This window comes from Etheostoma cragini, chromosome 18, assembly GCF_013103735.1.
Source record: "Etheostoma cragini isolate CJK2018 chromosome 18, CSU_Ecrag_1.0, whole genome shotgun sequence".
Lineage (NCBI taxonomy): Eukaryota > Metazoa > Chordata > Actinopteri > Perciformes > Percidae > Etheostoma > Etheostoma cragini.
Window position 1 is genome coordinate 3,255,714 of NC_048424.1, and position 27,271 is coordinate 3,282,984.

Below are 27,271 nucleotides of genomic sequence, written 5' to 3' on the forward strand. Positions count from 1 at the left end.
ACAAACCCACAACAGCTGAGCTATCAGCCGGTCCTCCTCCTTTCTCACAGCCAGGGGCTTGCTTTGGCTCGCCTCAGCTCTTTTTAAATGTGCAATAACTGTTTTCATATACCGCATATTGCACATATATTGAATATGTGCAATATTAGTATTTAGTCTGCTATCAAACTCCCCTTTTAGTGTCACGTTTTAATGTAAAACTAAGTTTTAACAAAAACCTAGTTATCAAAAATTCAGTTCATATGTGCATTCTGCATGTACAGTTGAATGACAATAACAGCTCTCTCTCTCTCTCTCTCTCTCTCTCTGTCCGTCTGTCTACTTGTCTGACTGTCCATCTGTCTGTCCGTCTGTCTAACAATATTTGTTTAACAATATTTTAAAAGTGTAAAAAGTATATATTTTTTTAAATATTTAAATAATTTTTATTGAACTCTTTGTTCACTCATGCCTCTATGTTGTTCTGTTTAAAGTATGTATACATTGTGAGTATATATTAGTGTTTATATTTTTGTTTTGGCTGTTTTGTGTGTAAGCACAGTGTGAGCAACGAAGCTCCAAAGAAGAATTCCTTGTATGTGTCCTCATACCTGGCAATAAAGCTGATTCTGATTCTGATAGCTGTCTATCTCTGTTTTGTGTTTTTTTATGAGGTTTGCATAAGTTGTTACTTTCAGTGGTGGAAGAACTATTCAGATCCTTTGCTTGAGTAAAAGTACCAATAACACTTTGAAATAAATACTCTGTAACAAGTAAAAGTCCTCCATTTAAAAGACTTTAGACTTTTAAAAGTAAAATTACGCAATGCAGAAAAATTCTCCCATTTAGGATCCAACCAGTTGTGTTTAATGGTCTCATCATTTCAGCTGGACCTGTAGGCTGTTATACTGTTGGCTAGTATCTTTATAATAACACATAATTTATATATAATTAACATAAAATCTTAATGTGTAAAGTAACTAGCAACTAAAGTTGTCCGAATAACGTAGTATGTAAAGTAAAAAGTACAATATCTTTCTCTGAAATGTAGCGGAGTAAAAGTGGCATGAAGTACTTTACCAATTGGACTTAATTGTAGTACTGGAGTAAATGTACTTGGTTACATTCGAACACTGGTTACTTTGGTTCCACAGGTTGTTGTGTTTTCTATTTCTCAAAGCTACAAACCCTTAATCTAAAACTTGTACTCTCTCTCTCTCTCTCTCTCTCTCTCTCTCTCTCTCTCTGGAAGTATATACTAGATGCGTCAGGCTGGATTTGGGGGATTTTATTTTCAAATCAAACTGAATTTGTATTACAGCTTTTTTATGACTGCTATGCCAATGAATTGACTGTGAACTGTCCTGGTACTCGTCTTTCTCTCCCACGTGCAGGAATTTTCCTTACTTTGGTTGTGTTCATCTTTACTGTATTGTTCCTTTTCCACACAAAATCAACCTAAATAGATCCTCTTTTACTGTTCGTACTACTGTAACATATCAGAATCAGCTTTGGCCAGGTTTGCTTAAAAATACAAGGAATGTGACTTTGGTTCCCGCTGTCAAAGTACAATTGGACTTTAGCCCAACTTAGGTTTAGATAATGATGTTATCTGTTCTGACGTACAGTGTGAAAGCTTTTGAAATGTGTCAGTAAAAATCCATTGTTTTGGTCTTGTTTGAGCTTGTTTGTAAAAGATGATCAAGCATTTTACATTTTGTGTCAAAGCAACAAGAAATGTGTTGATTGTATAGCCTATAAAGACAGATGTTGTGCTAACTGTTTTAAGAGTTTAGTAAAGGTGTTAAAAGTAATGAAAAAATGGTCATAGCAAGTGTGAAAAACTGTAAAGTAGAAAGGCTGACCTTGTTGATAATGTTGAATGCATTTCTATTTGCAATTATGCATTGTTGTAACTCACAAAGTCGAATTGCATTATTTTCATTATTTAGGTTCTTTTTCACCTACTGTACTTTCAAACTGTACACAGTACTGTGACATCACAATAGTATTCCTTTCATATAATTCACAGGACTGCCCACTTTTGCATAGCACAGTTAATTCAGTAATACTGTAATATGATACAGAATCATGTGACACATACAGTATATTCAATCTGGATTAGAAACATGAAGATGTACCTGATCTCCAGTTGGAATGCCCTGTCGATGCTACTGTGTAGCGACAGAGTTTTGGGTTGACTCTTTGTCCAGCCTCGCTCAAGGACAAGCCGTGATTTATCACATGGTCCACCAGAGTAGCCCTGATGTCATCTGATACACATCTGCGCACTGGTCCTCGTCTTTGTCCTCGTCCTCTTCCATGTCCGACTCTCTTTGTCCTTTCTTTGTACTCATTGCCTCCATGCTTGCAGTGTTCTCAAAATGGCTTACCTGAAGCCTAATTGTAGTTCTAAGGCTCAGATCGATTGGTGTTCTGTTTTCTGTGCAAGTCATTTCAGGTGTGTATGTACTGTAAGTACCTGCAATTGCCAGATGAGATTTTCATTTTGAAAAGTGTTTTCCCAATGATAACAGGAGATTTCTTTTAGAACAAAGTGTCTAATGGAACAAAACGTGTGTAGAGTTTTGCAAAGTGTGTTACAGAATTGCAAACAAAGTGCAAAGTTGACAATGTGTGGTCCCTAACCCAGACCCAATCTTTTTCCTGAATTTAACTAGTCATTTTGGTGCCTAAACTTTATTGTCATCGTTGCATGACGGTCACTTTTTGTCACCTTAACCAGTAATGTCCGCCTAAACTACCGGAAGCTCAGGTTGCCGTGTGCCCGGCTCATAGCCCCCTATTCTTGGGTAACTCAACTACCAACTGCCGCTGATTCGACGGCGCACTGTAGATCTCAAGTTCTTCCGCTCCTCTAGTAGCCATGGGTGTCTCACACAACTGCTTGTAACACGCTCCGTTAGATAGTAGTTAGTAGAGCAGAAGAATTTGAAAAGCTGTCCAGAGCTCCGTTGAATCAGCAGTAGTTGGTAGTTATGTTACTTCAGAATAGGGGGTTTGAGACGGGAACAGGGCACCGAGAGCTGCCGGTGGTTTCGGTGGACATTGCTGTTAGGTTTACGCAACAATAAGTGAACGTTACGTGGCGACAACTAGTTAAGTTTAGGAAAAAGATTGTGGTTTGGAAGAAAGTCCTTTGTTTTTCCTTGGGGAAAACAAGGACTTCAACACAGGGTGTTTTTTGACAGTTATTTAATTAATTAATGAAAATCGTTTAAAAAAATACAGTCATGTACCAAAAATGTATCCGATCCGAACCGGGACTTTTGTGATCCGCAGCAGGCCCAGTCTTCTCTCACTCTTGGAAACAAAAGAAATATCTGTATCGTTACCACGTCAGCTCCTGCCAGAGAGGAGAGCTCAGCACAGTTCCCATCAGTTTACATAGTTCCTGATAATTCACAATGAAATATGCAGAGCCGGAGCCGGAGCAGCTCGTTAGAGTGAATTGAGTCATGGCCTCCCCCCTCGTTAATGCACTGAGATGATTATCACACAGCAGTTCTCTCATTCATTCTGCTGAGGTTAATGGAGAATAAAAGATAACACATGAATGGTGGCAGCTGTTTGGTGGGTGTGAGTGCAGGAGGAAGTCAGGGTGTGGTGAACGAGTGGAAACAGCAATTATTATTCCAGTGTTGCATTTGTTTTAGACATTTTAAGCGGCGTGACTCTGTGGAGGGCAATGTCCGTTCACCTTTTTGGTTCAGACTGAAATATACACTCTGTGTAACAGCTGCATGTCTGAATATTTAACAGAAATTGTCAATAGAATTAGATTCGCCCTCACATCTTTTGACATTTTTGTTGCTTTTTTTGACCAATTTTTTTGACGTTTTTGGTGCTTTTTCAACATTTTAGCTTTTTTTTGTCGTTTTTTTGACATTTGTGTGTTTTATTTGACATTCTTAAAGGGTTTTAGGAGATTAAAGAAGTCCACACTGACCCTATTTCCCCGATTGTGGCTTTTTATTACATTCCTGACGTTTGTATTTAACATTTTGAAAATTTTGAAATAGATGAGTTAAAGATTATTGTTCTGTCTAAGTCACACATGTCAAACTCAAATCATGTGACACTTAAAGTAGAATTTGGCAGACTTGACGACTTTGAGACTCAGAAATTCCCCAAAAAGCAGCGAGTTTTCATATTCAGGCTGAGAAACAGGCTACTGTGAGTTGGCTGTGTGGTAGCCTGCCTTTATAAATGTAATCTTAGTTTTGCTTGATTTGCTAAACTCTACAACGGCTGAGAGGCTTTTTCCTGACTTTTATGGCATTATGTCTGTAAACTGTATGTGAGAAGGCTATATGAGACATGCAATAGGTCAATATGTGCTTAAAGCGTAACTCTCACCAAAATGCAACCTAGGGTCTTTTTGTGAATGTACCCAAGTCAAACTTTCGTTTCAAAGCATAATTAGGACGCAAACACCACTTTTAAGTTTTATTGTTTTTTCTGTCGAATGGCCTTTTGAAGCGAGAGCTAGGGACACTACTATGATCTCATCCAAATCACTATTTTTAAAACACTAAGAAGGCTCGACACAACATGAGACTTTGCTCCAAGCATCACCAGGGGCTCTACACATGAACTCAGCATCGAGAACATTGTTTGGGTTCACAGAGTTTACTAAAAGAAAGGTTTTAACAACTCACTGTAACAGTTGTTGTTTCCACCTCGCCATTCAAAAAGAGTCAATCTTTATATGCAACGTAACAGGGAGGAGAGGAAAGATGGAACGCTCCTAAAGCTTAGTTCCACATAAATACACAGGTAATTTGTTGTTTTGTTGTTAGTGAAAAACAATATTGACCTTGTAGTTGAGCCGCATATAAGAATGACATTTCCTCCTATTGAGTCCGTACAAATATTTGAGTTTTTCAATGATATAAAAGCAAGTCTATAAACCATGCATGGCCCTTGATGTGATTCTCATTTCCCAGTGTGGCCCTTTGAGTTTGACACCCCTGCTCTAAGTCATTATAATCTCCCATGCAGAGGAGTTTGTGCAGTGACATCATGATACTGACGGTGATTTCTCATTTTTATGAGGAACATCGCCATCTGCTGTAGCTCTTATCATCTCTCTTCACATGAAGGGTGTACAACTCCCCATTGATGCTTGGCATTTCTTTTTCTCTCTCTCTTCTGCTAAAGTATGACTCAATAAATAAATAAATAAATAAATTATCATATGGCAGTACTTTCTTGGAAACAACTTTCTTTGTGGAAAAAAATCTAAATATTTTGACTATGTTCTTGAAATGTACAACCTGTTTAACTTTTTTTCCGCTCTCTCTTAAAATGATTATATCTCTTATTATCATATGGTACCAATGCCAAATATGTATACACATAATGTATTAATTATAATAATAACAAAAGGTAAAATATACACATTGGGATAGAAATTATTTTATCTTTATGTATGAGTTATTTTGTTTCATTTAAGATGTGTGTTTTTTTTGTTGTAAATCCAATGTCACATTTTCTTAACTTTGTCTTCTAATTCCTGAAGTATAACATTATATTGAGCTTATTTATTTATTTCTGACACTTTATTTCTTTAAATATTATGCCAGGTAAATGATTTTTGAATTAACATTCCTGCAGAAAAACAAACACATCTGTGTGTCTGGCTGTGTCAGAGGATAAAGATGACATATACAAACTCCAGGCTCGTGCACAGAGCTGGGTAGGTTAGTGGCAACCAAATTGACCGAAGTTAGAACAACAGACTTCCGAAAATAACCTTCAAAATAAAATTCCACATAGTAACATGATATGTGTAAACCAGAACCTGTGGTGGAACCAAGTACTACCACACTGTAAAAGTACTCTGTAACAAGTAAAAGTCCTGCATTTAAAATGTTACTTAAATAAAAGTATGTAAATATCATCAGGAAAATATAACTAAATTGAATTGAGCAATATTATACTTTATGACGTGCAAAGGTAAACATTTATAACTGAGATAACTTACACGTTCATAAGCCGTCCTCTCTAATCTTAAAGTCTCCACACGCGCCATGTCCTCTCTGCTGAGGTGCTCGGGAGTTGGACCCGCTCGGCGACCTCTGCCCCGTCTCCCACGTGCCTTGCCTGATGCTCCGCGCGCACTGCTTCCTCTTCTGAATGCCTCGCCGGAGCCCATTGAAACAGTGTCAAAACTCTAGCTGCATAACATACAAGGTAAAATGTCACTCACTGTGCAAAGCAACAATTGAAACCAGCTAATTCACTAGCTTGTCATGTTGCTTAAATAATGTACTAGCAAACCCTCTCTAACACCACATATCGCTAGAATGATTACTTACATACAGTAAAATTAGCTACCGTTATGTTAGCTTACTAACGTTAGCTCTGTGGTTAGCTCTGTGAGGTGTGCTCGTTCAAATTTTCAGTCCTCGTTTTCTCAGAACTCCCTACTGTAGCTTTAAAGTATGAAAAGTGAAAGTACTCAGTTCAGAAAAATCCTCAATTTTCAGAAAGTGGAAACGATCCAAACAGGAAGTAAGTGTTTAATCTTCTAATTAACTTTGATAATTTTTGGGTAGTTTAATTTAAAATAAAACAAATGTTATGAATGTAGTGGAGTAAAAAGGTAGGCTACAATATTTTTCTCTAAAATGTAAGAGAGTAGAAGTAGAAAGTGGCATGAAGAGAATCAAGTAAAGTACAAGTACCTCAACATTTGTACTGTAGAACTTAATAATTGTTACTTTTTCTGACATACTTCCAACTACAGTTTACTTCATCATATTGGGTTTTACTTGAGTATTTCTATTTTATGCAGCTATATACTTTTACTTACTTTATACTTTATTGAATAAGCCTACTCCTATCTTGTACTTCTTAGCAGTGTTGTAGGACTCAAGATTGCTGGTTTCTTGTTGGTCTCTTGTTGGTCTCTTGTTGGTCTTGACTCTGTCTCAACCCCTCAAAGTCTCGGTCTTGACTCTCAATCTCTCAAAGTCTCGGTCTTGACTCTCAATCTCTCAAAGTCTCCGTCTTGACTCTGTCTCAACCCGTAAAAGTCTTGGTCTTGACTCTGTCTCAACCCCATAAAGTTACTAATTATCTGTGCACAGACTAACACGTAGCTACAGGAAACATTTAGAACTCCACAACACGGTGTGCACTTGGTAGTTAGTAGACAAAATAGCATCTTTTATTCTGAAGTCCCAGTTGTTAGACTTCCGGCAGAGAGTTGGATTCGCGCAGCAACTTTTCCTAGCAGTCAAGCAGCTATAGAGCTACTCTGCCCCAGGTCTCCGATGAGCAAGACTGTTATCTAAGGAGGATCATGGAATAAACATGGCCCACAATCGCAGCTTTTTCTTTGAAGGTAAGCTGTGACACTCCTCTACGCTGCTACGGACGGACACCTGCCTTTTTACCCGCACACAGTGCTCCGGATTCCTGCTTGCTGAGGCAGAATTCGGGGTCCGCTGGTGGAGCACAGTTAGGAGCTAACTGGCTAACGTTAGCTTCGTTTGCTTGCCAATATGAGATAACGTAACATCCTAAACTAGCCGGGGTGAAATGAGCGCTGGCAGGCCGGTGACAGTGACACATATTTGGGCATTGGATGGGGAAAGACGTTACAATGGATGGGTGGTGCGGTTCGGTGGATTTTAAAACTGAATATTGGGCTTTTTGCAAAAACCTTAACGTTAAGCTAGCAGCGTTAGCATTGATCGTTAGCTAGCTGGGTCTGCAATGTGGGAGCTGGGTGACAGGCCTTCCTTCCTTTTTCTAGGCTGTTAGCCACCACTCAACGTTTCACGTTTTACAACACAATAAAATCCAGCAGCCCTTTAATAAGAAACATGAAAAACATTGAGTGACATCCAACCAGCCTCCAAACTAGCAATGCATAAAGACTGGAAGCAAAGGAAAGCGCTAACGTTAGCCCGGCTCTATCCAAAGATGAAGGATAAACCCACAACAATTAAAGATTAGTTAACGCATTGTATATCATCTGTTTAATCTGTGTACGAACAGAAATATCTACAGTGTTAGGCTCTTTATAACGTGATGTGACTACGTGGATATAATACGGATGTTTGCATTTTAATAACATCCACCCATATTCAGTCGATTAATAAATGAATATACCGGTAGCTCTTAAGTTAGCTACAACTAATAACACAAATTAACGCTGGTCTTAGTAGTTATTTTTGTGTAGAAATCGCTAGCTAGTGCTAAAGAACATGAGAAAATGCCTGTTTAAAAAGCCAAATTTGCAGCAACTAATTATAACATTTTAAACGGTTTAATACCTTCTTCTTTTTAAACGTGTTGTGTACTTTTCAGTATGATGCCATTTGGACCAATGTTTTGCACTTTTGTTTAAATAATAAAAAAGGTGGATTACAAAAAATACAGTCTCCAAACTAGCATGCTAACTTGCTAGCTTCAAATATTAGCTGGCTAACATTGATAGTCAATTGTAGACGTTTGTAAAAAAAAATGTTCCCTGTTTCATGATATTTCTGTGTGGTCTTCGTTTTCTCTTATAGTTCCCACTTAAAAACGTGAATAAATACAATGAAAGAAACATAAAAAACACCTTAGCGAAAGGCTCATCGACCACCGCACGGGCAGAAAATTGAATATCGTATGTCATTAATGCCTTGCTCAGTTGCCGTGTCCTGAGTGAGGCAGCGAAGCATCATGGAGGTAGCAACGGTTGCTAGGTTAGGAAAAAAAATCACAATCATCATTGTTTTGGTCATTATTAAAATCAGGATTATTCCACACGACTACTTATCAACTTTTGGAAAGATGGTGAAACAGTAAAACAAAACAAAAACAAACACATTGAACCGGGGTAATTTCTCTTCATACTTTCCCTGTTTTAACTCTTTGAATTCCCCTTGTTTTGCCATGACAGATTAATATTCTAAGTATGTGACAATATGGAAAGGATTTCTATGGAGGTCGACCTTTCTGTTAAAGACTAAGATCCTTTTCTTAAACATTAAAACATCCTCAAAATTTTTGTTTGCTAAATCCACCAGAGTCCATGTAAATAAACAGTAATTTTAGCATTGAAATATACACTTCATTCAAAGTCAACAAGAACCTGTATAAAACAATAAAAAGACGTTTTGGGACGTCTTTTCACTTTTCCAATCATCACAACTCAAAATTTGATTGAAATAAACACACAGTCAACAGATTTACATGTGAAAATATGTTGATTACAAACACGGTAAAAATACTATTTGTTTTCATGGAGTCTGGTGGGTTTAGCGCTAGCAACATCAGAGCTGTTTCTGGTTAAACAGAAAGGTCTCAAAGAGGTTTTAAAGATCTATCTCTGAAGGGATCATTACAATAATGTTGTCAGACACTTTGATTTTATCAATCTGAGCCGGTCAGTGGCGAAACGAGCACTTTTGTGAAGGTAAATACAAGCTGGACAGTTGTTCTATTAACTTACATTGTAGCTTGTTTCTCCGCCGCCGACTGAAGCGATCTCGCTTAACACTGGACCGATGTCAAAGATTGTTGTTCCCATCAGTCACTTAGAAACACAAGCTTAGGAACATAGGGTCCAGATTGAAAAAAACAGTAATTACCCTTTAAGTGTAGTCTAGTTGACTTTTGAGTTTTTTTTTAGATATTTTAGTAATTTTACCCTTTTGAAAATCTGTTGATATTCTGTGTTTCTCTTTATGTGAAAACAATTTCATGAAAGAAATTTCACAATAATGACTCCAATCAATTATCAAATAAGTTAGTGATTAGTTTAATAGTTGACAAATTATTAACTATTATTATTATATTATTATTATTATTAATAATATCAATTAATCTTTGCAGCTCTAAAACAAAACTCCCCGGCCAGACTGGAACTGCGGATGTTGCGGTTAAAGTTAGTGTCTTCAGCTTGAATCCAAGGGAGTTAACCCTAAAGCATGACGCTAGGTTCATGGGGACACGGACCTACGCCGGACGTAAACCTCTTGAATATTGTAACTACACATCGCAGCGACACACGTTGCAAAATATAGGGGAGTTGCATATATACTGACTGAGGGTTAAGTGCAGTTGTGAGTGACAACAAGCTGTTGAGCTTGGATTTTAGTCACGTAAGAGTCAAAGTTCTCTTTCAAGCTGAACAAGTGCCTCACACTTCAGTCTGTTTGGATGAGTCGTGTCTGTGTCGTCAGAGATCCTCAAGCATTGATTTGGTCCTGCAGGAAAACCCACTGTTGTAAAAGAAATGAGCGTACTAATTCCTTAGAGGGAATCTAAATTACCCCTCATAACCTTTTTAGGGGATTTATTTTCCTGATTTATAAAGCTGGAAGAGAGAGCTAAGCGTTGGGGGGGGGGGGGTTGACTGTGTAGCTGGTAGAGATTAGAACAGGCTTAATTTGGCTCGTGTGAGATTGAACGAGATGACTAAACCAACTACAGCAGAAGAACCCTGGGGTCATAATCTAATATCAGATTTTCCAAACTTTTGAAGATTTATTTTTTTGTCATTTAACAAGTCCCTGAAATGGATAATTTCGATTTAGGATTTTTTCAGCAGTTGGGGGCAGGTCTGTCTCCACACTCCTCTGATCTATGGGGCACCTGGGTAGCTCACCTGGTAGAGCTTGCACCTCATGTAAAGAGGCTGCTGGTTTAATTCCTACCTGTGCATTACCTTTATCACTCCAGTTGGATTGTTTGTTTATGGCGCCGCCTGATAGGTAGTGCTGTGATTCTGCTTCAAACTTTACTGTAGAATGAAGACGGTGATTATTATTCGGCATTGAGATAATAGATGTTTTATCGCCAAACACTTTGGGGGGGTCATTATTCCAAAACAGTTGCACATGAATGCTCCAGCGGGCTTTAATCAATCCACATTTCCGTGCAGATTGTCGAAAGGGAGGAATACAAAAAGAGATGAAAAGAATTATTGGATGGTATCAGAGCTCCATGTGGAGACATCCAGCTCCTTAGACAAAGGTTGGAATTTGATTTATTTGCGTGGTGGGGGGGGATTTAATGTTGTCTGGGACTGTGAAACTAACGATTACTTACATTATTAATTATTTTCATGATCGTTTGGTCTATGAAATGTCAGAAATAGGGATGTAACGGTATGAAAATGTAACCTCACGGTTATAGTGACTAATATGATCACGGTTTTTAATATTACCCCCTTCATTTTTAAAAGTATCTTCAATGCCTTTAGCAGCAACTTTTTTTCTGCACGTTGTGCAGACAGGATAACTGTCTTAAATCAACTGTCCTTCGGCATTCTTATAATAACCAAAATATGCCCATACTTCCGACTTAGTCCTCTCAGAGGGCTGATAAATGTCCTGAGCGCTGTCGTCTCCTCCTTCCGCCATGACTCCTACTTAGGTAACGCACGTTGGAGGCCACACAGTGCGCCTGCACGGCAAATTCAGGAGACTCTGATGAAGCTGGGAAGGATTAAACACACGGTTTCCACACCGTGGTATTGCACCATGATAATAATGAGATTTTAAATGGAAACAGTAATTATTATCTTCAATGTTTTTATCGTGGTTTATCGTTACACCGGTAATCGTTACGTCCCTAGTCAGAAAATGGCGACAAAATATCCATCCCAGTTTCTCTAAGTCTGAGGTGATGTCTTCACATGTCTAGTGTTGTCCCAAACCCAAAGATAATCAGAAAAGCAATGAACACCCATATTTGAGAGGCTGACGTAGCATCTTCTGCCATTTCTGCATGAAATATGACTTCAACTATTCCTACTTATTTTTCTATCGGTCGACTACTCTGATTAGTCGGCTCATCGTTGCAGCTCTAATGTTGTCAAGTTTGTCTCATGCTGGGATCAGACTACACGATAATATCTCTATTTGACAGACGTTTCTGGGGATGCACCGATCCAACCTTTTCTCCCCCATTTTGAAACCTAGACTGAGAGCTCATTTCAAGCTTTATTCCACTTTTTCACCCAAATGTAAAATGTGCATCCGCCTCCCTATGTGGAATGCTTTTGTATGACAAAATGTGTACCGCAAATCGCTGCAAGAACCCATTTAAAGCAGAATTAATATATCATGTAATTTATGGGAGAAATCAATCATGTTCCGGTTTATCGCCAAGGATGCCAAAACACCACACACAATATTAAATGAAGTTAACTGTTCACACACACAATACAGTAACGTGAGCAATTTAAATTAGCTGATTCATGGTTAAACTAGAGATGGTCCGATACCATTTTTCCTTCCCAATGACTCTGATACCGAGTACTGATCCGATACAAGTGTGTCATATTATATGTTTTAACAGCTGTGTACTACTATCCTTTTATAGGATTTCTGTCTTTGTCGGTCTAGCTCTGGTTAAACTCTTTGTGAAACAGGAACAAACGCAAACAATGACCACCCCAGAACTTTCTTTTATCTTCCAGTGTGACAGTCAGTCATAACGGGGAGGAAAAGTTTGAAGGCACTTGGCTTAAAAAGTCGACGTGTACATTTACGCAAAGTCATGTTGTCATGTCATGTGTTTGGGAGAAATCTGCATTTTGACAATGACTTGAATGATAAGTTCCTCTGAAACTGATAAAGCTATGAAAAAAGTGATGAATCATATTACACTTATGCAGCACTTTTATACCTACTCTCATGTCACAAATCATATTTGTTGGTAATAATAGTCTTTATTTACAGAGGGTTATTTGTATTATCCAGCTGATTTCACCACGGATGCTTATTGACAACAACTAAAATAATTAGTTGGTTAAAAGAAAGATAAACCCTGACCTTTGCACAAAATTTACCGGAGTGAAATGAGTGTATTTTATGTTATTTATAGAACAATGCTTTTACAGTTGAAGTGAGATTTAATCCTCACATTGATTTTACATTCACTTGGCTTGGGTGCTGCGCTTAACGCCAGGAACACACTGCATGCGAACGCTCTGTGTGTGTGTGTGTGTGTGTGTGTGTGTGTGTGTGTGTGTGTGTGTGTGTGTGTGTGTGTGTGTGTGTGTGTGTGTGTGTGTGTGTGTGTGTGTGTGTGTGTGTGTGTGTGTGTGTGTGTGTGTGTGTGCGCGCGCGCGCCTGATTGCATGTCTCGCTCACACAGCTGAGTACTCAAGACAGACAAAATCCCCATAGACCTTGGTGTTTTATTTTGAAATTTGTTTTATTTTGTAACGTGTCCAGCTACACTGTGGCCTTCCTGTATGTGACAGCCTGCCTGGCTTGACACAAAAAATTAAAGGCGACGCCAAAACGATCGCTGCAGCGCGCGGGCCGTTGTGGCCGCTTTGGCGACAGATTGAATAACATGGGCGCCGAAATTAAGAGCAGCTCGCTTCCCGAACTATTCGCGACTCCTCAGCGTGCGGTGTGTTTCTGGCCTAAGCCTTACACTGGTAGGGAAAACCCTGTAGTTGTCACCAGTTTTTCAAATATTCTCGTTGAAATGATGAGCCCCGTGAAATGTGGCTTCATTTCAGCTGATGTGTTGCTGTGTGTTGCTCATGTAACCAACCCCCACCCCCCCACTGATGTGAGTCTGGTTTATTGTTCCAATTCAAGCCCTGGATAGATCAGAGACCAGACGAGATGGAGGGTACAAGCACAACTGGAGCTTTTCTCTTTCTGGTGACAGTGAAGAGGAAAGAAGTCATGAGTAAGCACTTCTCCCCCCCCACCCCATCCAGCCAGCGCTGCACTGCATCACTCGCCCACCACACGCACAGAAAAAGACCCCAGTGAAAGACACCTCTGCTGATGAGCAAGCTATTCCCGTCTCCTAATGATATATGCACCGGTGTTCTTCAGTGCAGCAGTACACATCTGTGCGGACACATGAAAATCCTCTCCTCTGTTTTACAAGTCAGTCTGCTAGGGTTGGACCGATAGTTCGGCTGTTTTATTAATCATCGCGGTTCGTCCTGATTGGGAAAAAAAATAAACCTTTAATTTTTTTTTGCACATTTAATCTTGATTTTGAGACATGATGATTTCTCTTTTATTAAAGTGCCCATATTATGAAAATTATAAAAAAACTTTTTCTGGGATTTAGGATGTTATTTTGTGTCTCTGGTGCTTCCACCCGCCACATCCCTGCTGTTTTGAGTGAGATAGAGGTTTTTGAATGTCTTCTGTTGTCTCCGTGTGAGGGCCGTCTACGTCATCAGCCAAAATATTTGGTGTGTGCCAACCGCTTTAGCTAATACCACATCAGCTAGCCGTTTCTCCAACTTGGTCAGTACAAGGCAGGATTAGCCGGGAGAGTTCTTCTAAACGAGGGCGCACTTCCAACTTTTCGTGGAATACCTACATAACAGGGACATGTTAGTAGTTCTATACAACTTCGTTTTTAGATTAGGGTGAACTTGTGTGTGTTGTAGCAGTGTTTTGCCTTTGAGAATGAGGTGGCTAACGGCTAGCAATGCTAGCTTCTAGATAGTAGCGCAGTACGTAGCTAAAACAGAGAGCTCAAAACACAGGGTGAAAAGAGAAGCTGCGGCCATATGCAGTACAACAAAAATATGTTTTTGTAAAATTAAATGTTGTAAACCTATTCTGATATAACCTCAAAACACAATTATGAACCTGAAAATTAGCATAATATGAGCACTTTAATCTGTTTAAAATGTTGTCAGTCAATTGTATAGGCTATACAATTTAGGAAATAGTACAAAGGTCTGGGGCTGCAACTAACAACTGTTTTCATTTTCTGGATAAACAGATTTGTTATTTGGTCTAGAATTTCACAAAATGGGAAACATCTCTTCCCAAAAGCCCAGGATGAGGTCCTCATATTCCTGTTTTAAATATCAGCTGTTGGCACATTAAGTACTAAAACTACTGAATAAAAGTAACAGCAGTTTGATATCGGTCACACCCTAGAATCCACTTTGTCATTTTATACCTTCTGATACACACAGAGAGACATGTACAGTACATGTTTTGAAGTAGATTGCGGGCACACACACACACACACACACACAAAAACACACAGTCTGACTCTAATATGTTTGTATTTGTGTTTTCTGTCAGTGCGAGCGTGATGAGCACAGAGGAGATGGACAGGCAGCAGCCCACGTCCCCCGAGGAGAAAAAGGTAAACCGCCCTCCCTGAACTCCCTCTGATTATCTGACTCTCACCCTGGATGATGTTGACGTGGGCGTGGGGCTCTCCCATTAACCCTGAAGACACCGTAAAAGCTTGACGCTGTAGAGAGATGCTGCCCAAAGGACCCTGGTTCTACATGAGCTAACGGGTGCTACGGGAGGCCTCTGAGGCTGCTGCTGCTGCTGTTGTTGTTGTTTTGGGGGGGGGGGGTTGTGAGTGGGCAATGGATGTTGGCCTCTGATTGTTCTATAAAGGATATCATTCACTATGGATTTGATTGTCAGAAAAGACAGATGGTGAAACATGAAATTTAAGGCTACATCTACACTAATATGTTCTTTTTGTATAAATGTGTATGTGTGTCATCTGCTCAGTCTCCCAGTCTTAGGCACTTCACTTCCTCTGACCCTTTGAGAACGTATGAAAACCGGCCAAATAATCACATGAGGCCTCTGAACAAGCTGCCGCCCAAAAGGTTAAGGTAAAGAACTCTATTTATATTGACATAAACTCTGCAGTGTTGCTTCACAGCTCTCAAAGTCTGGAATGTCATATTTATATGGTGCTGTAGACATAATAACAGTGGAATGATTAAAAATAAATCAGAAATGTGGGATTAAATGACTTAATTTCTGCTTTAAGTTCACAAATGTAATGTTTTTGTGAGAAGAATTTGTCGCTTCTCCCCAAATAAAAATGATAAATCTACATTTGCCAATAGGCGTGGGCTGGTAACAGGTTTCAAGGTCTACAGTGGTTTGAAAAAGTCATGGTTTTTAAAACCACTAAAAATATTCCTTCATACCGTTTCTGTGGTATGAGCTGTTTTTAGTCGTCAAGGACAAAAAAACAAGTTTAGAAGTCCCTCTCGCTGCCAGTGTTTAAACATCAAATACATTGTGTTCAATGGAAGCAAAAGTAAAATGTTTTTACCCAGACATACGGCTTTATTAATAAGTTTAAGAACTCCTCCTGTATAGTGTTTTTTTGTTGCTTTTATTGCCTCTGAAGCCTCAGTTTGACCTGGACTTTTCCGTGTCGTTCCCACAGCGAGGTCCCTCTCACCGTAGCAACGTCCTCGCCCATGCCCAACCGAACCAACTATTTCATCATCAGCCATCCCGCACCTTCGCCAGGAATCGTTTTACAAGGTCGACACTTTCAGCACGCACAAATGCCCTCCGCAATAAGGAAACCAGTCCAAAGGTAAGACGGAGCGGAGATCAAGTGCCATTTTCAGACTGTCCGGTAAAACAGACTGTCCCTCCTTGTGTGGGAGGAGGGGGTGAAGAGGAAGTGAGAGAGTAGTGGCGATTAGCTTCAGAGTGAGTAGTGACTCTAGAGTAATACTGAGAGAAACAACGTGTCTCCCCGGTTCTTTCTGACAACGGTGAGACATCTGTGGTGGGATAAGTTAACCCTCTCTTTGATTTCATGTTGTTTATGGAGAAGGAGAGCCAAGAAATGAATCGGGGTTGGGGCCTGAGGTGTGTGTGTCACTGCGTGGTGTAGTTTCGTTTTTCGAGAGGTGCACGTCAGGCTACGGGCTAGATTTTACGTAGAAGTATAAATTGGCCTTTACTTGTGCTCCTCTCCCTCATCTCTACTTAACCTTTGTGTTGTCTTCCAGTCAGCCATGCAACTTTGTGTTTTTCTGGGTCAAAATTTCAAATTTAAATTAAAAGAATCTTTTGTTGCTTTTGCCAGTGTTTTAATATAATTTATTTTTTTTACAAGTTTTTACAGCGTTTTTGAAGCGCTTTCTAACATTTTTGTCACTTCCGACATTTTTTGTCAGTTTTTTGTTCTTGTTTTTTTTCCAACATTTTTGTCAATTTTTTTCAACGTTCTTTTATCAGTTATCAGGAATAAAACACCCACATTTAATGACATTTGTGAACTGATGATGAATTTTACTTGTAAAGAGCAATGTACGGGACCATCCATGTTATTTTTTTTGACAAGTTGGTTGAAAGAAACACACATTTCTGATGTAGAAACTTTTTGGAAAAAACTGGGTCAAATTTGGGGATTAATCATGCTCCAAGCTTGAACTAAACCTCCCATAATGTGGGGGAATGTAACATATAAACGTTTGTTTACGTTTTTGCACCATTCAAAGTACAGCCGCAAAGTAAAGTTCAAACTTCTGAAAACTAATCCCATTTAAGGGGTTAGTATTAGAGAATGTTTTACTTTTTTCCATAACAAATGACAACTAGATTATCAAAATAGTTGACTGATTTAAAAGAAAATGTCTTTAATGGAAGTGGAGGCTGTAAAAACAACAACAATGAAATGCTGCATTAGTGAGAAGTTTCTCTCTGTTTGATTTGTATCTTCAAGCAGCCTTGATTTGAAGGAAAGGTAAGACTTTGATCCAGCTGCACTACTCCGAGTTGACAGACTGGATCTCATTTCACGGTCTTTTTATGTCCACGGAACATTGTGCGTGTCATTTATCTCCGGCTTGTTTGTGCAGCAGCATCTCTCTCAACATGCTGTGGGTCTTTGTCAGTGTGTGGTTTCCTTTCCTCTCATGAGTAAAATCATCTCATGCATGACTGTGACAAAAACTGACTGCACAAGGAAGCAGTAACGCTGCTTAAATGTTGGACACGTTTAACAGTTTGCAGTTTTAGTAGAAGCTGGTGTTTGTTTTTTGTTTTTTTTGGCTTTTATTTTGATAGGTTAACAGAAGACGTGAAAGGGAAAAGAGAGAAGGGAGTGACATGCAGCAAAGGGCTGCTGGTAAGAGTCGAACCCGGGGCCCCTCTATATGTGGGCGCCACCTCTACCAACTGGGCCATCCGGGCGCCCAAAGAATGTCACTGCCGTGGTTTGACTTTGATTTAAATGTCAGTCCTAGTCCAAATCGGCCTGATGCGTTCAGGCTCGTCCCAAGCATAACTGAAAACAATCTTTTTTTAGTATTTGTTCAAACGTTATCTGAGCTTGAAGCCAAATCTTCTGAGCGTTTGTTTGGTTTTTGAAAACCTATATTTGTTAGATATTTTCAAGCTTAATGAATGGATTAACAAGAACAACCCACTTCTTACAGGAACAGGTCTTTATTCACACACAAAGAGGCCTTTTATCAGCTGTGATTGTACTGTACTTCTTAAGGAACAATAGGCCACTTAACATATGCAACATGTCTACAAAATGAATTTTACAAGAAATTCTTCATAGAGAAACCCAGACCCGAATGACTACATCTATAGACAATTTTCAATTTATATTTTATTACACGGACTCACTGACTTTTTGAATATTTCCTGATTTTTGATATCAGGACGATGAGTTGACAGAACTGACAAGTTGACCGATGTCCAATCAAAACGAACCCACCGCGGTGACGTTTTTGGTGGAGCTGTTGGTTTAATAGTTCACTCTGAAGGAAGCAAACGTTTTGACAATAAACTACATTTCACAGCAGTATGTGGGGTTAAACTAGACCCAACAGGCCCAGTAACCTCTGAATAGTTCTACTTGTTAAATTGCATTGTGAGCGGCAGCCAACGGTTCGTGCATTATGTCAGCAGGATAATCCAAAAATGCAACCATGACTACATGGTGCGTCTGCCCTATTTCTCTTACCGTGGCGGCAGAATTGATGAAAGACAAATCAACTTTCCCCCAAAATACTGTCATTCTTTTCTTTAGCCATGTCTTTAAAAAAAAAAACATTGATTTATTTTGGTATAAATTAGAATTTCAGAACAGAACTCGAAAGCCGATGTTCAACCGGCAGTGCTGGAGATCCCTCCACAGCACCGTGTCCGTGATAGCTTTGAAAACATGAACAACCTTTTTTACCACTCAGGTTGCATTCACACCAACTGCAGCAGCTCATAACGGATTCATATCTGTTCCAGCCTCAGCAGAGCTGCAGCCCACAGTCACCGTCAATGATTCAAGATCAATTTAAAGGTTATTTACTGTCATAGAAAACATGGTCACATGTTCATTTAAACTCTATTTTTGGCCGCCATCTTTAGAAAAATGTATTTAGAAACAGTTCTTCTATCATATCTCACTTTTTTTTTCACACATTAGTCGGTGTTTGTGTTGGCTTGCATCTGTTGTGTTGTTACTTGTTAATAGTGGAACTGTTATTTATTGAGTTATTGTAGTTGTGTGTTAGGTGACTTAGGTTTACTTAAGATAATGTATATTTAAGTACTTTAAAATATTAATATATTGTTATATTTCTATTTTAAATTTTTCAGTTTTTCAAGAAGTGGTTTAGGTCTCGGAATCGTTTTAAAAGTACCGATTTGACATCAGAGTCGTAAAAATCCAATCAACACCCAACCCTACGGCTTAAGCACTTCTGGTCAGACACCACCTAAATTGTGTTGCTCTGTACTTGTGACATGTTGAATCTAATCTAAAAAAAGAAATGCAACAATGCATCTGTATGCCAGCCAAACCGCTGTGGCCGACTTTTTCCATTTAACAGTTTGGAGAAGTTGGTGTGTTTCTCAGTTTGGTAAAACTCTGTCTATGAATAAATATTAACACACATTTTGAAACTTGTTAAAAGTTTGTTGATTCGGAATTTAAAAGTCTAGTCAGGTGGTGCTTTAGCCTTGATTTTGTTTTTGTACTTGCCGTCTTGGTAAGAAATCATTAAAAACAAACCCAAGTCTTGCGAATGCAAAATTTACTTTTAGCATCACATGCCAGCGTGGTGAAAACCTGAACCCTAACTACTGTTTTTTTGTGTATGTAAAACATGTTTCATGAGGCCATTTCATTCACTGACCAGTTGTCTTCTTTCCTCCCGCAGAAATGACTTCTCCACCTCGCAGCAAGCTGTCGAAGTGGACAGCATCGTCCTCACCTGTCCAGAGATCTTAGGTAGAGTTCCCAGCTCTCCAAACGCATCACACACGATACTTTTTAAAAGCTGTTTTAAAGAGAGAAGAGGGTGGTTTACTGGCTTAAAGCTAGTTATTTTGGGCACACTGTGTTCCTCGCTGGGTGGAAAAGACTGAACTGTGTGTGTGTGTGTGTGTGTGTGTGTGGGGTCGGCTTGTATTTGGCTTTGGCATGTGCGTTTGTGCGCCTGTGCACTGATGTGTGTATGTGTGGCATTTGTGAAAATTGTGTGAATGTACTGATCAGGATCTGTGTGTGTGGGCAGGTTTGTGCCTCTGGTGATTGTGTGTGTGTGTGTGTGACAGCCAGCAGGGCTGCAGAGGAGGAGATCTCAGGCTCCCACATTTTAATCCTCAAAGCTCCTGACTGAAGGGAGAAGAGCGCAAATGAAACACTCGCTCGGCTAAGCAAAGCTCTTTAACCAAAACAATTGCACCAATTCGAAATATTCATCTTGGAAAATAAAATTTGGAAAATAAAATTGACATTGGAGGCTCATTGTCCGTACTATTCACAGCTAGCGAGTCGGTGGCTTGACGACTGGCGCAAAACCGGAACAAACATTCAATGGTGTAGAAGAAGGTTGATTAACACGAAGTCGCCAAAGAAAATGTCTCACTTACGATATTTAGAAACATCTGTCGGTAAGGGCTCATGCCGAAATCGTCAGACTCATTCAAGGAACTGCCAGATACTGTTAATGACCAAATTAGATCCGCTACATGAATGCGCTGTTATCCGCTTCACTTCTAGTCTCCTGCACGCTCAACCCAGGCGCCACCCCTTGTCTAAAGCAATTAAAGTATTCCCAGGAAGTAAGAACGCGTCAGACACGGACAATCTCCTGTTGTGTGCTACATGTTAGAAAGGGAAACTCTGGACAATGTTCATATTAGAAAAAAACAAAACCTTAGAAGACTAGGGCTACCGCCGTCGACGGTACCGTATAATAGGTTGTTTTAAAATCTTTCAAAACGGTGGCCGGTCAGATACTCAGGACTGGTATCAATCCCAACTGGGCCAACATTAACAATAAAAGAGAAACCTTTTTGCCACACCATGAACATATTATTATAATTAATAAATAAATGACATTGTGTACAGGCTCATGTTGAACTAACTAAAATGCAAAGGAATGTCAACAACAGAATTTTTTGTGCAAACTAAATTATGACACAAACCTTTAACAACACACTTAGTATCAGCCCTGTTGTCAATATTGAACTAGTGGAGAACTACCTTAAGTGCAAAGGAATGTAATTAAACTGCCTTGTTGCTGAAAGGTGCTGTAGAAATAAAGTTGCCTTGCCTTACAACCTCGGCCTGATGACGTTTTGTTTTGATTGTGTATTTGTTTAACCTTTTTTAGAAGAGGACAGCCTGAGCATAAAGCGTCGCATCCAGCAGAAGAGGAAACCGTTGGAGGACTGCTGCACTTTTCCTTCGCAGGTCAAAGCAGCCGAGGTAAGAGCCGGCGCAGCAGCACAGAGGTCCGGACTACTTTACCCACAAATCAACTGCACGCTTGTAATTTCTCTCAGTCTGAGCAGGTGACAGTGTCAGCTTAAGTGTCTGTGGTTCAATAGTTCAAGAGTTGAAGGAAATTCACGCTGTCTCCTTCCAAGTAATATTGCAAAAAAAAACTTTCTTGTTTTTGTGTTATTTGTTGGTTTAGTTTGTTTTTCTTTTCTTGGCTCCTTTTATGTTTTTTTCCCATTTTTTAAGCATGTAGTCCAATATATTCTTTCAGTAGACCTTCCTCCGCAGCGCTGTGGAGGAAGGTCTGGCAATGCGAGACATAGAAGAACATAACATGGGTTTTCTGCATTCTCTGCTTTCCGTCTGTTTTACTAGAAACAGACGCCGTCGACGGTACCGTATAATAGGCCTGCACGATGAATAGTTGTAAAATCTCGATTCACCCCTGTTTGCGATTTAATTTTAAAATAAAAACATTTTTATGACTTTGATTCTCATTTAATTTTATGAGCCGACTGCATCACAAACACTTCTACTTTCTTAAGTGAATTTTAAACATAGACTTAAAAAAAGGTTTAATGTTCTCCTTTCTCTTCATTGGAGCCTCTGTGTTTACAGGCCTGTGGTGATGCCCAATGTGCTATAGCTGCCAACAAAATCTTAGTTTGGTACTGCCAATTTGTTTTGTTTGGTCATGGTTCATGTGTGCAATACACATTAAAATCGTGGCAGAGAATTGTGATATCAATTCTAAGCTAAAAAATCTTGCTTCAAATTTTTTCCCAAATCGTGCAGTTCTACCGTATAAACACAAAACGTTTAGCTGAATCATTGGTAAAATATATAAATGAAAAATAGCAATTCTATGGAGGGTTATCAATTCCAAAAATCTTCCAAAATAAATCACAGTACGGATCCTTTTAAAACTTTTCTCATTACCAATATTTATACTGTAGTTGTCTAGTTATGTACTTTTGGTCCCTGGCTTGTTTCCAGAGACCAAAGCGATTGTGATTGGTTTAAAGAAATGCCAATAAACCAGAGCACGTTTTTCTTCCATCCCAGAGTTCTGTGTGGACTAGCCAGACCCTCCTCCGCGTGCTGTGGAGGAAGGTTTGGCAACGCAAGACTAATTCCATTTTAACAAGAGTTTTTTCTCGGCAGCCTCTGCGGCCGACTGTCTACCAGGCAGTGTGCTTGAAGTGCAACAAGCCGAGCGAGGATGTCAGCAAGTGTCAAAGCTGCGGGTGCGGCGCGACGCTGCTGCCCTGTCGCCAGCAGGCCACGCTGACGTCCCTGACCCCGCGGCCCCCCATCCGGTCCCAGCCCTCCCCCGGACCAAACAACCCACAACAGAACTTCTATAAGCCGGCGTCAACCATGAGGGGGCCGCGCGGGGAGACTCTCCCCGTACGGATCACAAGCATCAGGGGGAGCGTTCCACCTCTGAGCAACGGCCGGTCGCCTCTGTTAGCCGGGACATCGGGTGGCTGCGGAGCCAGGAACCCCCCCAAAGGGAAAAGGGCCACGGTTCAGCATCACGAGCTCAACGACCCCAGTGAGTAATAGTAGTAGTACTGATGATTCACAAAAATACTTTTTGAAGGTGACAGAACAATTTTTCTGTTGAATTAGGTGCAATAAGGCCTCAAGTCTGCATAAAATACACGTAAGGAATTTTTTTTAAATCGAACAAAGTGGAGTGGTTGGTAAAAAGATGTTCAACAATTCTACCCTCAGTCGTCCTGTCCAGCGACGACGAGGAGGAGGAGGCGGACAACGCCAGCACGGGAAGTGTCAACAGACTGGACAGCGTTTCCCCCCGCCCCGCCGACTCGGCCCACTCCTCGCCGGCACCCTCTGGTGGCCGAGTGGAGGCGGCGGTGAAGAGCGCCGGCGGCGAGCCGGAGGAGCTGAACACGGGATTCTTTGAAGACGTCAACATGAAGATCACGATACCACGGAGAGCCCGCATGAAAGATCAGGTGAGACTCTGTTAGGAGCCGTGACGATCGCCGCATCGCAGCAACACCGGCGGTGACTTGCTACTACCACGGTGATGACATCATCACCATCACCGTATATTTTTGTTTTGGCTATATGGGGATTTCTTTTGTTTCATATTATTATGAGTTATTTCTACGGGTAACGGTTATTACAGGGCTAAGACATTTCTCTGTTTTCAGTTTAGGTAGACCCATTATGGTTAGTGTACATCCTCGACGTTCCACTTCCAGGATTGGTCCGTTGCCGATGTAAATCCACCTGATTTCCCTCATTTACACTGGATATCCGTTGCCTTGGGCCTCCTTTTATGTTGACCTTTTGAATGGATTTTTGAGGACTATGCTTAACATTTTCTCAGATCTTGCTAGAATATCTGTCCAATCGGAGTTTTCTGTTGCACGACTGAAACAACTTTTGAACTTGACGTGTTCCACCAAAACAAGTTCCTTTTGGATGCTATTGATGCGCTTAGCACTGCCTAAGACAATTGTGATTGGTTTAAAGAAAAGCCAATAAACGACAGCATATTTTTCTCCATCCCGGAATGCAGTGGAGCCAGTCCACGGTGGAGGAAGGTCTGGTAAAGCGAGACTACATTGGCGCTGTATTGTTTACCATTGCAAATTAGCCTAGCAGCAGTGGAGTTTTTTTCTTCTAATAGCTTATTCAAAACAGCACGGTTACGTTTTTTTTTTTTTAATATACCAATGTAGACACAGGCGGACCCTTTCTACTGCAGAGTTCAAAGGGTTAAAGACAAAACTGGGGACAAACTACAACCATTAGATCTGAGAAAAGTCGTGGTTACATTCATTTGGCTACATGCCCCAAAAAGTTGGGTGCTACGCCTTTATCTAAGTAGGGAAAACTCTAAAGTTTGTAAAAAGACACTATAACTAACATGTGTGATGTGAAATAAAAGGAAAAGCAGGCAGTACAGTGTGTGCAAAAATGTTGATCAGCAAACCACCTGAGAAAGAAACTACAGAGCATCTCTTTTTTCTTGCAGTTTGGAAATCAGCCCCCTGAGCAATTTTCACCGCGGATAAAGAAGCCCAAATTTGCATCCGACAAGTGTGGCAGCATCATACTGCAGTGTCGGAGCGTGAGGGTGGGAACTCTACGCAGGATGGTGACCAAGCCCGTCGTTGTGAGTACTATTGATTTCTTTCATATTAAAATCTTGCCGCCGGACTTTGCAGCCCCATGTCACCAATAACACACACTCTCTGTCCCGAGTCGTGGTGAAGGTATGGAAAATAAATCAGATCATTTGAAATGATTGCATGATTTAAGAGTCTAACCATTTGTGGAGAAAAGTATTAAAATATCCAGTTGTCCCATGTAAAATACATGCACGATTACATTTTTGTAACTTCTATTTTTGGATATATTTTACTTTAAAAAGACAACCTGGTTCAAAAATAACACAAAAAGTGTCACGTTGAACTGGGGATCAGCATTCACCCTGTTTACCTTTCTCAGATCACGTACATCAGCTTGTAGTGATTGCTGCCTTTAATCCCACACGCCCTGCGCCACAAACGCACCCCCAGATTACGTGTGGATTTTTTGTTTAAATGTAAAACTGATTTTAAAGTATCAGAGCTTTATGAACAACCCTGGATTTGTTTGAACTGGAGGTAATTACATATTTGATTTAAAGCTGCAAGCAGCGTTGAATTGGGAACTTTCAATTCAAAATGTTTTTGAATACACTCAAATGGCAAATCATTTGCTGGGAGGAAGAAAGAATAGCGCCCACTGTCTGTGTTCAGGCCATAATAATAATAATAATAATAATAATAATAATAATAATAATAATAATAATAATTATAATAAAAAAATATGGATATTATTTAAGGCGTGTGTCAATGTCTGTCTGTCTTTGTATGTGTCTGTGAATTTACAGAAGTGGAAATACAGTACCATTAAAAACAACGGTGTATTTAGAGAAAATAACTTGTGGAAAGAGCTCATGGTGACGTTATCTTGCCACAAGAAGAAAAAGACAAAAATCCAACCAACATTCTCACATTCCAGTCGAGCTATTTGACTTATTTTGAAATGATGAATGAAAATGATGAATGACATCCTCTATTCTTTGTCTTTTTCAGTTTTCCATCGACCAAGTCCACCTGGAAACTGAAGGTACGAACGCACCCGCAGTAATTAATTCAGTAAATGAAACTCTGTGCCGAGCTGTTGGATCACACAGTAGCAACCGTCTGTCTGCTGGTGAAGATGCAGCGGTCAAGGTTACTGTCCGTGCTGGCCAGCAGAGATTGGTTTAATCACACTTAAACAGCTTAATTTCCTTAAAATCTGCAGAAGAACCAGCAAGAAATACGGTGGACTGGAAGAAGCAACATATATCACCCGTACTATGTCATATTAAACGATTTATTACCGCCAAAGCCTAAAAGTTAGATTAGTTTATTTTTTGTGGTTTTATTACTCTTCTCTCTTTATAACTGGATAATAAAACCAGATGTTTGGCCTCACACCATTCACAATGTGCTTGGATTTTAGTGAGCATAAAACATCCTTCTGTAGGCCTGCATTAATCTGCAGCGGGGCAGAAAAACGTTAATCTAACACTTAATAATTAGAGCTCGGCAAAATGGGGAAAACAATAGAAGATCACAGTATTTTTCACCAGATGCATCAGTGCCAATATAGCAGCAAAATTGTTGCATTGACCTTTTTGATAAATTATACTGTTGCCCACTGCTAGTACCGGCTCGGCTCGCCTCGGCTCGGCTCGGCTCGGCCGCGGTGCCCGTCCTCTTTTTTTCCGTTGCAGATTTAGAAGGTTACCTCCATCACAGTAACGGGCTTCACATGTTTTCAGGAGACGAGAAAAAAAACGAATACGCCCTTCCGTCTAACAATAAATCATAATTAATAATCTTAAATGTAGTAAAACAATGCACAAAACTGAACTTATGACGTTTTTTTTTTGTGCTGAATCCAACTTTGTACAGTTTTTCCTACAGAGCAGGGTAGGTTTAATATTCGTCTTTTCTGCTTGACGGCACGTAACTGGCCTTCATGACCCGTATCATTCATTTCTGACTCCGAATTATTTTTATTTATAATCTGCTTCAACTTCATTTCCTAAATAGCTGCAGTACACTCATGCAGAAATGGCGTATTGAAATTGTCATGGAAGTAGGCCTGCACGATTAATCTTTATAAAGTCACAATCTCGATTCACCCTGTTGAATTCAGTTTAAAAAAAAAAAAAAACATTTTTTAATGACTTTGATTCTAATTTAATTTTACAAGGCGCCTGCATCACAAACGCTACTAATTTATTTCTTTTTAGTGCTGCAATGCTCTCCCTTTTCTTGATTGAAGCCTCTATGTTTACAGGTTTGTGGTGATAAGCAATGGGCTGTAGGTGTCAAAATTATTTTTGGTATTGCATATTTCTTTTGTTTTTTCATGTTAAAAACAAATCATGGCAGAGAATTGTGATATTGATTCTAAGCAAAACAGTCGGGATTCATATTTTTCCCCGAATTGCGCTGACCTACATGGAAGTATCTGATGGAGGATTGAGACAACTCGATAGGAAGCACAGCAAATTATGTAACTGGAGTGCCACAAAAAAATTGTCTAAACACTTTTACTAACCATTCGCGGGCCGAGCGGGGGTGGTTGTCAAAACAACACCACAGGAAACTGCCGTGTCTCAACGAGACACAGACACACACACACACACAACTTCCAAATTGTGTTGTTTTTGGCATTCTCTGTGTGTGGCTGTTTGACA

The 27,271-nt window shown here is 39.9% G+C and overlaps 1 protein-coding gene across 7 annotated transcripts in view; it reads left to right on the forward strand.

The window, feature by feature from the left end:
* The first annotated feature begins 7,216 nt into the window (after positions 1 to 7,216).
* The window catches only part of senp6a (SUMO specific peptidase 6a), a 32,563-nt gene continuing 12,508 nt past the window's right edge, over positions 7,217 to 27,271 (forward strand). The window contains exons 1-12 of one of the 7 annotated variants that reach the window (XM_034900221.1): positions 7,217 to 7,354; positions 13,572 to 13,665; positions 15,042 to 15,105; positions 15,492 to 15,598; positions 16,168 to 16,323; positions 17,464 to 17,484; positions 19,913 to 19,983; positions 21,374 to 21,468; positions 22,648 to 23,041; positions 23,224 to 23,468; positions 24,500 to 24,640; positions 25,608 to 25,641. In XM_034900221.1, coding sequence (XP_034756112.1) covers positions 7,324 to 7,354; positions 13,572 to 13,665; positions 15,042 to 15,105; positions 15,492 to 15,598; positions 16,168 to 16,323; positions 17,464 to 17,484; positions 19,913 to 19,983; positions 21,374 to 21,468; positions 22,648 to 23,041; positions 23,224 to 23,468; positions 24,500 to 24,640; positions 25,608 to 25,641 — 1,453 coding nt within the window. In that variant the 5' untranslated portion in view covers positions 7,217 to 7,323. Of the gene's footprint in view, positions 7,355 to 13,571; positions 13,666 to 15,041; positions 15,106 to 15,491; positions 15,599 to 16,167; positions 16,324 to 17,463; positions 17,485 to 19,912; positions 19,984 to 21,373; positions 21,469 to 22,644; positions 23,042 to 23,223; positions 23,469 to 24,499; positions 24,641 to 25,607; positions 25,642 to 27,271 lie in introns of all 7 variants that reach the window. The other 6 variants (XM_034900223.1, XM_034900222.1, XM_034900224.1 and 3 more) reach the window with 6 other exon arrangements.